This window comes from Arabidopsis lyrata, assembly GCF_000004255.2.
Source record: "Arabidopsis lyrata subsp. lyrata unplaced genomic scaffold ARALYscaffold_1, whole genome shotgun sequence".
Taxonomy (NCBI): Eukaryota; Viridiplantae; Streptophyta; class Magnoliopsida; order Brassicales; family Brassicaceae; genus Arabidopsis; species Arabidopsis lyrata.
Genome location: NW_003302555.1, coordinates 10,951,175 through 10,965,890, shown reverse-complemented (window position 1 = coordinate 10,965,890; position 14,716 = coordinate 10,951,175). Strand labels below are relative to the sequence as shown.

At 36.2% G+C, this 14,716-nt stretch overlaps 1 protein-coding gene across 1 annotated transcript; it reads left to right on the top strand.

Moving 5' to 3' along the window:
* Positions 1-1,233: 1,233 nt before the first annotated feature.
* LOC9329426 (small subunit processome component 20 homolog) lies at positions 1,234-14,420 on the top strand. The gene is made up of 30 exons (XM_021011916.1): positions 1,234-1,775; positions 1,884-1,947; positions 2,041-2,163; positions 2,551-2,708; positions 2,979-3,023; positions 3,442-3,520; positions 3,610-3,683; positions 4,116-4,222; positions 4,304-4,477; positions 4,760-4,963; positions 5,068-5,275; positions 5,350-5,424; positions 5,512-5,837; positions 6,049-6,241; positions 6,328-6,559; positions 6,708-7,044; positions 7,176-7,356; positions 7,446-7,586; positions 7,683-7,932; positions 8,028-8,435; positions 8,591-9,051; positions 9,140-9,276; positions 9,355-9,554; positions 9,636-9,995; positions 10,232-10,357; positions 10,574-10,639; positions 10,727-12,444; positions 12,517-12,808; positions 12,979-13,227; positions 13,437-14,420. The coding sequence occupies exons 2-30, from the start codon at positions 1,927-1,929 to the stop codon at positions 14,331-14,333; spliced, it is 7,842 nt and encodes a 2,613-aa protein (XP_020867575.1). The 5' UTR covers positions 1,234-1,775; positions 1,884-1,926; the 3' UTR covers positions 14,334-14,420.
* The last annotated feature ends 296 nt before the right edge of the window (positions 14,421-14,716 follow it).

Sequence of the window (14,716 nt, the reverse complement as noted above, 5' to 3'; positions counted from 1 at the left end):
TGGGAACCTAAGCTAAACAAAAACATTTTACATTAAGATCTAATGAAAACAACACTCAATTTACAAATATCTATTTATGTTTATTATTATTTTATTACTTATAATTCACAGAAATTTAAGTTAATAAAAACAAAAACAAGTAAGTAAAATTATGAAAATTAAATTAGTAAATATAATCTTCCTCAAAACTTTTTTTTTTGTTTTTCTTAGTATGATTTACATTCATCCATCACTACAGTAATCCTCCAAAATTTATTACTACTTGCTAAAAGTGAGTACTACACACAAAAAAGTCTTTATTATTTTATTTTTCCAACTATACGTTTCTTTTAAGTTTTAACAATCCCACACTCTATAATTGTTTAACCGCATTGCATGGAAGATTAAAAAGAATGGCGTGATCATCTTTCAATGGAGCTTATGTAATTATGTTACATGGCTTATATATATGTAATTCACTGTTGTGATTGTGGACATGATTGAATGGGGAATGTATGGTAAGAGCATTGATGTGGTGAGTCATGAGTGGCAATTAAAAAATGAAGGAGAAAAGACATTTCGGAGGAAAGAGTCCATGCAGAGAATACTTCTGTCGTTTCAAAACATTTCAAGCAAACTTAGGGACACAAGATAAATATTCGGTCAAATATCTAATTAGAACGAGGCCCAAAATTTCGACTCGATTCAACATTCAAATTCCCACACGTTCTTTGATTGTATGATTCGAATATATGATTTATTGGTCCCAGTATGAAAATTCTCATTGAAAAAGAAGGAAGAATTAGAGACTCCTAGCAAAAATATATAAATAGGCATGCCGTGTTAGTGTTGTTTATATCATGACAGAGCTACAAGAAGAAAGCCAAATGTCCCCATGAGTTCCCTTTAACGCTTCATTGTTAAATACTCAAAGCCACATTGGTTTGTATATAACACTGAAGTGTTTGGGGGGACTCTTGGTGCCATTTTGGCGTTGAACTGACCACTATTGCATTGTATCGGTTTTATATTATTCCTTACATATTTATTAAGTTCTTTTTAGTTACAATTCCAAATGTTTTCATGAATTTTGTATTTCTTATGGTGTCAGTGTGGTTTAACTCAACATTTTGATGATAGATAGATATATCATAGATGTAATGTAGGAGAGGACAAAATAAACTAATCCGAAAATATCAAACCAAACCGTTATGTGATTCGGGTTGATTAGTTTCAGTAACCCATTAAAATTTACTCGGTTACCATTACTAAAATTATTTTGGTTTTGGTTTGGTTAGAAATAGTAAAACTGGTTTAAGTATGGTTAGTTGATTCTGCTTTTAAATTAAGAAATCAAAAACCCTAAAAAAAAACAAGTCCATTGTGTCAGGATCCGGTTCGGTTATACTAATCGCGGAAATCAAAAAGTCCATTGAGTTACTTGTCCAATTTTGATCCACGATTTGAATGAACAAAAATGCCGTAGTCTCTTTGAGTTAAGAGAAATTAGTGTAACCGAACCGGATTCAACCGGTTATCTACCGGTCTGATTGACCTAATTTGGTAATGAATTTTAAAACATTTGTTAATAAGTAAAATCTCGCTAAAACCCAACACCTACCTTACCTATATATATATACTCTTCTCCTTCTCTGCGCGGCACTGTCTCTCACATCTCTCTCGACTCTCGCAGAATCATCTCAAACAAGCGAGATTCTTCAAACCCATTTCGATTTCGCATCTCTCTGTGTTGATTTCGTTTCCAAGTTTGGATTTTTTTTTGTCTTTTCCAAAAGGTTTGTGCAGCAGCGTCTTAGCCTAAAATCAAGCAAATTGTGTACTCTGGATCTAAATTGTCAAGTTTTGGAATTGAAATTTTACATTTTTCGATATTGGTGTTTTAGGAAAAACGGAGACCTCGCTGTCGAAATCGTCGAAACCCAAATCATGGGAAGGAACAGACATAAGGTGCGTGTTCTCTATCTGACAAGTGTTTTGGGTTTATCTCTTTTGGCTTAGTTTATGTTTTCTAAATATGGTTTCTTTGACTTCTGGATGCAGTTTAAGAGCTTGAAAGAGAGAATCAATAATATTGAAGTCAATGTATTTAGGAGTTTGGATACGGTGAAGTCTGAGCCTTCAAAAGGTTCCACATTTTTTAAGGATTGCCTCGTAGAATGGAGGGTATGTTTGATTTTGTTGCCTTAAGAGTTTTCTTTTTCTAAAGTTTCAATTTTTGTGTTCTTCTGGTCTTGTACTGTTGTATCCTACTTACTACTATGCTGGTTTTAAGTTAAGATTCTTAAGATAATCACTTATGGTCTTTAGTTTTAACTTTGATTCGTTATCTGCTATAAGTTATATGGTTGACTCATGAAAAATGAATGGCAACTTAAGGTACAAAGAGATTGCGAACTGGCTAATTTCCCACTTCCATGAAAATACTCTGTTTTCTCTTTACTTGGTTCTATAAGCTTTAAGGGTCAGAGAAGCATTATCTTTAGTGGGAGTTTTCTGCATTTCTTTTTTCAATAGAGATTAATTTTGAGTCATTTGGTTGGTTAAATGCAGGAACTAAATACAGCAGCAGACTTTATTTTGTTTTATGAAGAGATGTTGCCGTTTGTTCAGAATCTGGAGTTGATTCTCTTGCAAAAGGAATTTATCTTCTCAAAACTTGTCTCTGGATTACATATGAAAGCAAGATTTTCTCTGGATGCCTTTCTCAGGTTTGCAATTTCCCATTCATTCTTGAATCGCGGAACCATCCGACAGACTGACAGTTGATTAGTGTCATGGTTCTATTTCTTTTTCCTTAAGGACATAATTTGTCTCATGCTTATCTGTATGCCACAGAGTTCCCACTTTCAGGCTGTGTAGTAAACTTTTTAAGATCTAAGAGCTTGGTCACTAAGTTTCTTCACTTATTCTATGTCTGAGAGTGCACTTTTGTTATCTTCTTCTGTATAGAAGTATAAATGTATATTTTTTCCTTGCAGTTTGATTGCAGCTTTATCGAGAGATCTCTTGGAGGACTTTATTCCGTGAGTATTTTTCTAACTCTTTTTTTCTTTTCAGCTGCACAGTAACACAATTAGGATTCGAACTCTTAGTCATAGTCGATTCTGCCGCACTCTTCTAATGTTAGAATATTCCAACCATTGTATGTAGCATACTCTGAAAACAGAGTAATGTGATGATATCTTTGTATAGCTTAGTGGATGTAGTCATGTAGCTGATTTAGTTTCTGGCCGCTATGCATAGCTCACAAATTGTTGCAGACAAGTTTTCCCACTTCCTTCTCTTGCATTTGCATAAACTGATCATATAGCTAGAAGAGTCACTAGTACAGATTGTTTTGACTTTCATTTTAGGGTCAAGTAATCGAGCTTCACTTGCAGTTTCTTTGTTCAGTTAATTCTTGTGTATGTTCTAACCAATTTCCTTTGTTTATGTGTCTAGCTTCCTTTCACGCCTTGCTAACTCCTTACTGTCTCTTCTGAAAAATGGTGGTCAGGAAGATCCAGAGATTATTGAGCAGGTTGTTGCTGTTTCTATAACATATTTTACACTCTGGACAACGTAACTTATATATTATTTTTGCTGAATTTTTGGTCTTTTTCTTTGAAGATATTTGAATCATGGTCTTACATAATGAGAGACCTGCAGAAGTATCTCATATGCGACATCAAAAGTATTCTGAAGTACGTATAAAATTCCAATCTAATCAAGAATATATATTTTCTTGCGGTAAATCTGAACAAAAGTTTATAACTAAGTCATTAGCGAAACCTGTTAGAGTTTATGCCATTTTGCTCTCTTTTTTAAGTATTTGAATTGATACTGCTCAAATATTCGGTTTGTGGTAGAGAAGTTTCTTGTATTATCTTGGTTTCTTTTAGATATTCTGGATAGAGCGAAAATGTTATCTGTTACTATCAGCTTGACTTAGCTCAATAATGTGTTGATTGATTCTTGTGGCCAGTTTTAAGATTTCACATAATTTTTCTTTTACTTATTGGGTCATATACATTTCTGCTATGGTTTATATTGTAGTTTTATTCTGTTAAGGAACAAGGACTAAGACACTAATATTATTGGGTTTTCTTCATCTTGTTAATTTTTCTCTGATGAAGGGTTACATTGGAGCTGAGGTATTACCCCAAAGACTATATCATCGAGTTGATGTCACCCTCGATGTCATTTTTGTTGAGGACTGCACCGGATAAGCAACTTGAAAAAGGTGATGAATTGCTTGTCATTTCTTTTTGTCATGTCTATGTTAGGGACAATCCAGTTGATTCTTCTCTCCTGAACGTTTCAGGGATCAAGAGGATCCTTTCTGAAGTTGCAGATCCACCGAAAAGAACTGGAGGAGTTACTTTACTATATTATGTTATGAGAAATACTGATGCGAAACTCCATTCAAAAGCTGGCAGGGTTTTGAGGTTCTTGCTGAAAGATTCTACGTTATCTTTTTGTGATAATTTTCCTCAAGGCAAGTCCTATTTCTAAAAGATGTTAGAATTTTAAATTTAAAAGACTACTGTTTGGTGGATATTTTTAAAGCCAATGCACTTCTTTCTTCCGAATAATGATGCTAAATTATAGTGGGGCAGTGAGAATCTTTGTTAACTGTTTTTATATTTTGCTGGAGTGAAAATTTTATTTTAATTCTTAATGGTTGTTAATCAACTAACTAGAATAGTGAATTTTTATCCTGAAGCTGCGTTACATGGTTTATATTCTTGTTTTCTTCTGATCTCGTATTTTGTTGCAGGTTCTGGTAGTACAGTGGAAGTTGTGAGTTCAACTTTGGAGAGAATATGCAAGGATTATAAAGTAGAAGAATTAAGTGTTATCTGGAATTGCTTGTATCAGGAAGTAAACAAGTCAATCTTGAACAAACAATCAGTTCATTTAACCCGACTGTTGACTGTGATTACTTCAGCTGTTAGGATTAAGAAAGGTCTCAAGGTTCATGGTAAGTTATTATATTGTTGAATATCTTTTCCCTCTCTCTTCCCCTCCTCAAATCGCTCTCTTATGATTGTATTGCCAATTTAAGTTACTGTCATTGTGTAACAGATTACCCATCTTTGATTGAAATCGTGAGCCAAATTGTGTCAACTTTTATGGCTTCCTCTGAGATCGTTGTAGAAGGGGATAACTTATCTGCTGTCCTCGATGAAGTTTTGCGGCTGATATTATGCACCATCGACAAACCCATTTCTGTCCGTGAAATGGAATCCATTGCTTTAAAATGGGCTCCTATTTTTTTCTTGAAGAATTCAAGGTATTTATATATGGTTTGTAATTTACAATGTTCATTCTACATTTTTTTCTCAACACTGATGATGTTATTTTCAGTTTCCTGAATTTTCTGGGGGAGTTGCTAAAGAAGGATCAATTAGTAGTGAAAGCCTTTACAAATAATATATTAAGGCAAGTCTCATGTCATAGTTCTTTCTCATTACCTTCTTCTTGAATCTACCTATTTTTCATGTCTTAGAGACTAAATTTATATTGCAGTGCAATCAACAATATGATTTGGGGGTCGCCTGAGGATGTTATTCCTCAGTTACTATCATTGTGTAATATACAACAAACAAGTCACGACACGGTGAACATCATTGTTGAAACGTTTGAGAGCAGATACAAGAGAATCCATGAGTTCTTGGAAGAGAATATTAAGAAGATTCAAAAGAGTTTAGAGAATACTGGATTAGCTCAAATTGATGAGGCCGAGTTAGCTACCGTTCGGGGAGTTGTCAACTGTTATCCCTACTTTAAAGTGGATTCATCATTACTGATTTGCCTTAAGAATACGCTCAGACAGCATCTGGCAGTCTCAGTTGGTAAGTCTTGCTTAATTACATGATTTACACTTTTTTGCATGTTACTTTATCTTAGTTTTATGCTTCCACTACACAGATCCTAATTAATTGTCAGTGTCTTTGCTTTGAAATTTCCTTCATTGGAATGTTGTACAGTAGAAATTGCGTTGTTCTTGATTGTGTGATCCTATTTCGTGAAATTATCATAACTTTTTGCTACATTCTATTTCAGTAAACACTTTTAGTGGTCCAGAGTTGATGTGGCAAAGCTTACTTGGTACTTCTTTGAGGTCATGTCACAAACTCTGTTCTCCTGAAGGAATCAACCACAATGATCTAGAGGAAGCTTTGAGTCTTGCTAAATATCACAAGTCATGTGCAGAAGTTCTATCTCCTGTGGCCGACTATTTGGATTTTGTGCACAGGTGAGATTGCATGTTTTGGTGGTTAGTCTGTTATTTATCCATGTTAGATGACAGACTCTGTGATGCTGATCCATTTGAAATTGCAGGCCTCTATTAGCTAATGATGATAGCTCTAAGGCATATCCAGAACTTCAAGCAAATAAGGCGGAAGATGCTTTTGACATATTTTCTGAAAATCTGCGTCACTCAAACAAAGAGATCCGTCTTTTGACTCTAAGGATTTTGTGCCATTTTGAAACCTTTTCTTCTTTTGAAGAGCATCCTCCTAAGAAGAAAATGAAATCTGAAGAGACTCTAAAGTCTCTTCCAAAAGAAAATGTGAGTACCTATCCTATCCTTTGATCTGTACTCTAAAACTTTTTTTCTTTCACAGCATTTTTAAATAGCTGTAGCAACTATATAATAATTACCTCTACACTCTATTATGTCATAACTAATATATTAAATAAATAATTCAAATTATCAGGTTCTTCAGTTATTGCATAAAGTCGAAGAGTCCCCTCTCACAGTATCAACTGACGTGAAGTTGGTCAATTTGATAAAAAAAATCCGGGATCTCTCTGCTGGCAGGATACATGAGGCATATGTGCAGCTTGTATTCAATGGAATGATAGGACTATTTCATAATCGCTTTTCTAAATTACCGAAGCCAGCATTTGAGTGCCTTGCGATTCTCTTGGAGAAGCACACGGCCGCGGTGTGGACTGGTTTTGTTCGCTATTTCCGCCAGTGCCAACTAACATTCCAAACCCTCCACAATCATAGTGAGAATGAAAATTACAGCACTTCAGAGAAGTATACTGGTATGTTTTTAGCCATTTCAATAAAAATCTATTTGCCAATCTTTTGCATCTCTATATTTTTCTCTCATCGTACTGTATTCTCTTCCTTACAATTATGATGCATATATGCTCTTATTCTTTTCAATCTACAGATCGGATGGACCGTTTTAATTCATTTCTATCTCCGCCATCTGATAGCACACCTACTGCAGAAGTGGTATCTTTGTTGCTCCAGACCTTACAAAATGTTCCCACTGTTGCTCAGTCTCGGGCTTCTGACATTCTCCCTTTGTTATTGGAATTTTTGGGATACAACAGCGAACATCCCATGAGGTAGTCATGTGTCTCTATCTTTTATTCTTAAAAGTACAATTTAATTCAGCTGTTGTCATCGAATTTTTCTTTTTCTCTCTATGTTGCAGGGTCGGATTATTTAATGGCGGAGCTTGTAAAGGAAAGGAGTGGAAGAAGTTACTTGTACAATGGTTGACGTTGCTGAAGTTGATGAAGAATCCAAGGTCGTCTCGTTTTAGTCAGTTTGTTAACGACGTTCTCCAGAATAGGTTGGCGCCAAACTAGTGATTTGATCACTTTTGGAGTAACTGGTACCGAATCAAATAGTTTCATTGACCTCTCTCTGCATGTGATTTGTGTTCCAGGTTCCTGGACGATGATGATGCTGAAATACAAATGAATGTCCTAGAGTGTCTTATGTTGTGGAATGACTACTTACTCCCATACCACAAGCATTTGGAGAATTTGATCAAAGAAAATGAATTGAGGGAAGAGCTCACGACCTGGAACTTTTCCAAAGAAATTGAAGAAGCTCACAGATCTCATTTTTTTTCTCTTGTAATTCGCATTCTTATGCCAAAAGTTAGGAAATTAAAGAATTCGGCTTCGCATAAGGTGTGCATATACGTACTTCTTTTTAGTTTACTTCACTGTGCCAGTTCATTTTTTCACTTTGGTCCTAACAATTTTCTCTTTCTTTTTCTTGTCAGCATAAAAGAAGTATCCGTCACCGAAAAGCGGTTCTTTGCTTTATATCTCAGCTGGATGTTAATGAACTTTCCCTGTTCTTTGCATTGTTGATTAAGTCTTTGAAAATCATATCAGAGGAAATGATGGACTTTTTTGGGAGCTCCGTGAAAAGTTCTCTGGATTGTTTCCAAAGGTCGAATTTCCTGAAATATTTCACTGGTAAAACTATATCAACGTTATCCAGGGAGAAGAAATATGGGTTTCTTCATGTCATCGAACATATCCTGGAAGAATTTAATGTGTCCCATGTCCAACCATTTCTAGACTTCTTGATGGGATGTGTTGTTCGGTTATTGGCAAACTACGCTCCAAATCTCGATGAAGAAGTGAACATTGATAAAGAGACTGTTTCAACAAATCACGACCAGGTAAAATGGTTGTTGGTGTTGTTTGCTCTCTTTCCCTATAGTTTCTGTGTAGGCTATATCCATCATCCATGCAAACAAAACATTATTTTTTCGCTCTTTCCTTTATCGAGAATCCTCATATTATCTGGCATTTTTTTCCCCTTTTTTTTTTGTAGGCTGGCACTTCTTTGAAGCAGTTTAAAGAGTTTAGATCCTTATGTCTGAAGATTTTTGCTCTTGTTCTTGATAAGTATAAGGATTTTGATTTTGGCTCTGAGTTCTGGGACCTCTTCTTTTCAGCAGTGAACCCCTTAATTAAGAGTTTTAAGCAGGAGGGTTCTAGTAGTCAAAAACCAAGCTCATTGTTCAAATGCTTCTTGTCAATGAGTAAAAGTCGCAATCTCGTGACCTTCTTATGCCGGGAAGAGTTTCTTATTCCAGAGATTTTTTCAATTCTAACAGTCACCACAGCTTCAAAAGATATAAAGTCTTCTACCTTGAAGTTCATAGAGAATCTACTCAGTCTTGACAATGAGTTGGATGAGGATGACCATATGATCAAAGGATTCTTAGATCCATATATCGAGGCACTGATTAACAGCTTGCATTCTCTTTTCCTTGGGGATATTTTGAAAAGGTAAGGATTTTTGTAAAGTGACAGACTTTTGGTTATGTTCGTCTTGTTTCATTTTTTTTTTCTAAGAAAAAGTGTTGATTATGATCAGGAAATCAATCAAGTATCATGGAAAAAGAGAGATTAAGATTCTTAAACTATTGTCTAAGCACATCCGAGATGGTTCTTCTGTTATGAAGTATTTGGATGTCTTGCTGTCTTTTTTGGATGACAGTGTGAAAGATTCTGGTATTACTCATTGCTTTGTTTGGTATTTCTTATATAATATCACGTCTCTTGTGTGTGACTGTCTTATTGTTGTTGCAGATATTCATCGTGAGGCTTTGCAAGCCATTCATTCATTGCTTGGGACTGAGAGTACCACATCATCGCTTGGGACTGAGAGTACCAGCAGAATTATTAAGATAGTGTCTCCTCTTCTTGTTGATGCTGAAAGTAATGTTAGATTATGCATTTGTGATCTTCTTGAATCTCTTGCAAAATTCGACCTTTCTCTGGATCTTGTGGTAAGTATTCACATCTCTTGAAACTGAGTCAGTTCCTTCTCACTCTTTTTTGTGATTGTAATTGGTTGCGGCATCCTACAGGCCAAATGCGTCCGCGATATGAATTCCAGGTCACCCATGGAAGTTGATGATCTTGACTATGAAAAGATAATTGATGCTTATGGAAAGATTGATGTAGATTTCTTTAATAAATCCTCGGAGCAGCACGTGATGATCATACTCTCACAGAGTATATACAACATATCATCAGAAGAGCTTACGTTAAAGGATAGCGCACGTAATCTCTTGTGTTTATTCATTGAATTTTCAGCCTCAATACTTTGCCAAGAGGTTGTAAAATCTGATGCAAGATGGACAGGAGATCGCATATTGTGGATTATGAATAAGTTTATACTGAAACACATTGGAGATGCGATAAACAGAGGAATTTCTTGTGGAAAGGTACAGTAACCCTTCTAAGTCTGGAATAAAGTATATGTATTGGAAAAGTGAAAATGAAAATCCTATTGGACGCTAGTTGTAACCCAGGTTTCTGCTAACTAACAAAATTTATGCTTCTACTTTATAGCTTAGTCTTTTGACCAGGAATATTGAATTTTTGTTCTAATTGTAAGATTAAAACTCATAGCTCTCTTCTTTGAACTAAATATCCTCAGAAACGAATTATTCTGCTGCAGGGGGGGATTCTTTTGATACACAAAATGGTGGCTACACTTCCAGATGCCGGAAATCTTTCTGCATTCAGACCTTTATGCTCAGAAGACGACGAAGTGGATTTCTTTAAAAACATTTTCAGCATTCAGGTAAGTCATTTTATCATCTAACTCCTTGAGTCCACAGTTTTTATTCTGTGTTGTGATGAGAATCAGAGTCGATATTTTATAACCACACAGAAACCATTGCCACTTCTGATTTTTTTTTGTTAGACCTTACTTTACCTTTAGAAGAGGAAGCAGCATACAACTTGTGAAAGATAATAGAAACGTTACGATGATATATCTCGTTTGAATGTCTTGTAGGCACATCGTAGAGCAAATGCAATTAAACGTTTCACAAAGGTGATCAAAGATAGCAGTCTGCCTGAGGTGATGATCTCTTTGAGTTTCTTAGATTTTTAAATACAATTTTTGTGCTTTCATAGACTTATGTCCAAATTGCTGTTGCGATTGCAGGGAGTAGTGAGAAAAGTTTTGGTCTCAGTCTTTTTCAACATGTTGCTTGATGGAAAAGATGAAAAAGGGAAAAATGTCCAAGATGCATGCAAAGAAGCCCTTGCATCTATATCTGCTCATATGAGTTGGACGTCGTACTATGCTCTATTGAATCGGTGTTTCCATGAGATGAACAAGCATACCGATAAGAAAAAACTTCTGCTGCAGCTTATCAGCTTGATTTTAAATAACTTTCACTTTTCAAAAGATGGTTACACGCAGGAGGCTATGGAGATTAGGACTCGCATTGAGAAAAACGTTTTCCCGAAGATACAGAAGCAGATGGATTCTGACGATGATAGTGTTAATGTTGACAGCTACGTGGCTGCGGTGAAGGTTCTAAAGCTTCTCCCTAAAGAAATAATGGACCCACAGCTAGACTCTATAGTTCCTAAAATTTGCAGTTATTTGACGAATGGGTTGGAGAGCACACGTGATAAATCCAGAAAGGCTCTTGCTGCTTGTGTGGAGGAACTTGGGCTAGAGTACCTGCAATTTGTTGTAAAAATTTTACGTGCTAGGTTAACACGAGGATATGAGGTGCATGTTCTAGGATTCACTGTCAATTTTATCTTATCAAAATGCGTGTCCAATTCTACGGGTGGGAAGTTGGATCATTGTTTGGGAGATCTCCTTGCTGTGGTAAAAGCCGATATCCTTGAAGATGTTGATGACCAGAAAGAGGAGTTAAAAACCGCATTCAAGAAGAAGAAAGAAACTGTAAAACGCAAGTCACCTGAGACTCTGAAATTGATTGCTGAAAATGTAACGTTCAGGAAAAGTCATGTGTTAGAGTTACTTTCTCCGGTCACAGCTCAGCTGCAGAGGCCTCTGACTCCAAAGTTAAAATCAAAACTGGAGGAGATGTTAAGGTATATTGCAGCTGGTATTGAAGGCAATCCAACTGTTGATCAAGAAGATCTTTTTTGTTTTATTTATGATGGTATTAACAACAAGATTGGTCTTGGGGATCAAGTGTCTTCCCCACCATCCAAAAAGAAAAGGAAATCAAGAGATCTGCAAAATACTGCTGGTGCTAAGTCATGTCCACATCTCATAACCGTCTTTGCTCTGGACTTATTGCACAACAGACTGAAGAAAATGAATCTTAACAATAATAAGACTGAAGAAGTGTTGTTGTCGATGTTGGATCCTTTTGTCAAAATACTTGTTGGGTGCTTGAGCTCTAAGTATGAAGATGTTGTATCTTTATCTGTTAGATGTTTCACTCAATTGTCAAGGTTACAACTACCTTCCTTCAAATCTGAAGCAGATAAAGTGAAGACAACAATGCTAAATATTATTGTTCAGTCTGCAATGAGTTCCAGTAGTCCTCTTGTGGAGTCATGCCTTAAGCTGTTAACAGTTCTTATCACATCAGGAAATTTCACTTTATCATCCTGGGAGTTGAAAATGTTGCTTCAACTTCCCATGTTTGTTGATCTAGAATCGGATTTATTTGATACTTCTCTGTCATTTATCAAGGCCATTGTGGTAGGGAAGCTTGCAGTCCCAAACATACATGATATAGCAGGTCAGGTATTAAAGTTGATGATAAAGACTCACTCAGACCATACCCGCAAGAATTGTGCAGAATTACATTTGGAAATTTTGGTACATCATACACTTTCTGAGAAATGCCTACAAAGACATGTTAACATTTTGCTGAAACATCTGAGGTACGTATGTATATATGCTTTTTGAAATCTGGCTTGGCTTTTCAAATAATAACTGATTTTTTCCTCCCCCAGCTATGTACATTCAAATGGAAGAGAAGCTGTTCTTGACATGCTTCAAGCGCTTATCAAGAAACTCCCAAAAGCTTCTCCCGGCAAGACGTCGTTTCTTGACCAGCAGTCTCAAAACTTCTTTCTTCAGCTTGTTTGTTGTTTGGCAACTGATGATGCTAAAGAAGTGCTACCCAAGATTGGTGATGTGATTAAACTTCTTTTAGGTCGCATCAGTAAAGATCAAGTTTATTCCAGCCTTGAGTACTGTCTAGTTTGGTATAAGCCGGAGAACTCACCGGCTATAGCAGCACAGGTAAATGCTCTTCATGTTCTTATTGACAATGGTTAGATATCAGATCAGTTGGGAGTAGGAACTTATAACTTCACATGAGTCTTATAGAATTTATGGCTTGCAACATTGTCATGAAGCTTGGTTTCTTGGGACAGTTGATTACTCTTACTCATTTGTTGGATGCCGTGCAGGTACTGGGGTTATTCATTGAAGCCATGAAGGCATCGGGATCATCCATTAAAGCCATGAAGGAAATATTTCGGAAGCATATCTGCAATGTATTGCACGAGGCTAAAATAATTTTGGAGTCTACTGAACAGTTGCAAGATACGGTTCAGGAAGGCAGTATTCCTTTCTGGAAGGAAGCTTATCGTTCACTGGTTATGATAGAGAAGATGCTCCAGCAGTTTCCTGATTTAACTTTTGGAAAAGATTTTGAGGTAATGCTCTCAGCTGTATGATGTTATGACTGTAGGTTGTTGTTGTAGTTGACGTCTGAGAAGTAGCTTGTTAATCATTGCATCTTGAAGCTCTGATACATATTTATATTTATTTTCTTGTTGACAATTTGATGTCTAATCATGTTGCCTTCTCTCCTTTGATAGAACGAACATAATTGTATTCTTATTATGTCTCATTTATTTTTCAGGATATTTGGAAAATGGTGTTTAAGTTGTTGTTGCACCAACATGAATGGTTGCGTACTATATCTTGCCGGCTCCTGAATTACTATTTCAAAGCATTAGCTGGGAGTGAAAGAGGAGAATCTAAGAAACTAGTAGCTGATTCTCTTCTCGGGAAGCCAAGTAGCCTGTTCATGGTAGCTGTTTCTCTTTGCGTCCAATTAGAGGATCAACGCAGCACAGGAAACGAAAACTATGGTGACATTACAGAAAATATTGTTTTTGCAGTCTCTGGTCTTCATTCTATGATTGGACAATCTTCTGATCATGAGTTCTGGTCCAGTCTTGACAATGATGAGCAAGTGGTCTTCCTCAATGCCTTTAAAGAGCTTGATTCAGGGAAAGGAATGTCTAATATTCTGGCTATTACCTCAGGAAAACGTATTGAAAACGATGTGAGAAATGTATTGATTGGAAGTTTGCTCAAGAGAATGGGGAAGATTGCTCTTGATATGGACTCTCTTCAGATGAGACTTGTGTTCAACGTCTACAAAGCATTTGCCTCACAATTGAATCAAGAAGAGTGTGGCCTATACGCCTTCAGAATTCTGCTCCCGTTGTACAAAGTTTGCCAAGGATATACCGGAAAAGTCATCACAGATGAGTTGAAACAGCTAGCGGAAGAGGTAAGAGACAGTATAAGAGACAAGAGCTTAGGCAGCCAAATGTTTGTGCAAGTTTACAGCGAAATCAAAAAGAGTATGGAAGCGAAAAGGGAGAAGAGGAAACGAGAAGAGAAGCTAATGGCGGTGATAAACCCCGAGAGAAACGCAAAGAGGAAACTCAAGTTAGCTGCAAAAAACAAGGCTAACAAGAAAAGAAGGATTACGAGCAATAAAATGGATAGATGGGCTCGCTCTTAAGCTCCCATAACCACACTTAAACCATTTTTGTTTATGTTTTAATCATAGAAATTATCTGAGATCAGACTTTTTCAGGTCTTTTTGATCCATTTTTTGTGTGACACATTCCAAACCATTGCTTTTAACTTTGTTTCTTAACAGAAAAAAATTTGCGACATCTATTTCATTACAAAAAGAGATAAACTTTATTAAATTCTGATTACTAAAATAAATAGTTAACAAAAATATCAACATTATTATGTCTATAGTAATAAAAAGAATTATAACACAAAATTGCCACGTGTCGAGTGGCTACGTTAAAGATTCCAGATTTTTACGTAATGTTCAAGGCAACCACCGGCGATGTGGCTTATCTCGCCGCGAGTTGAGGCGGCTGAAATTGA

Coding starts and splice junctions, on each gene's coding strand:
- LOC9329426 (XM_021011916.1), top strand. CDS start 1,927: ATGGGAAGGAACAGACATAAG. Junction 5,276..5,349: donor TTTTTCTTGAAGAATTCAAG/GTATTTATATAT, acceptor TGTTATTTTCAG/TTTCCTGAATTTTCTGGGGG. Junction 9,052..9,139: donor CTTGGGGATATTTTGAAAAG/GTAAGGATTTTT, acceptor GATTATGATCAG/GAAATCAATCAAGTATCATG.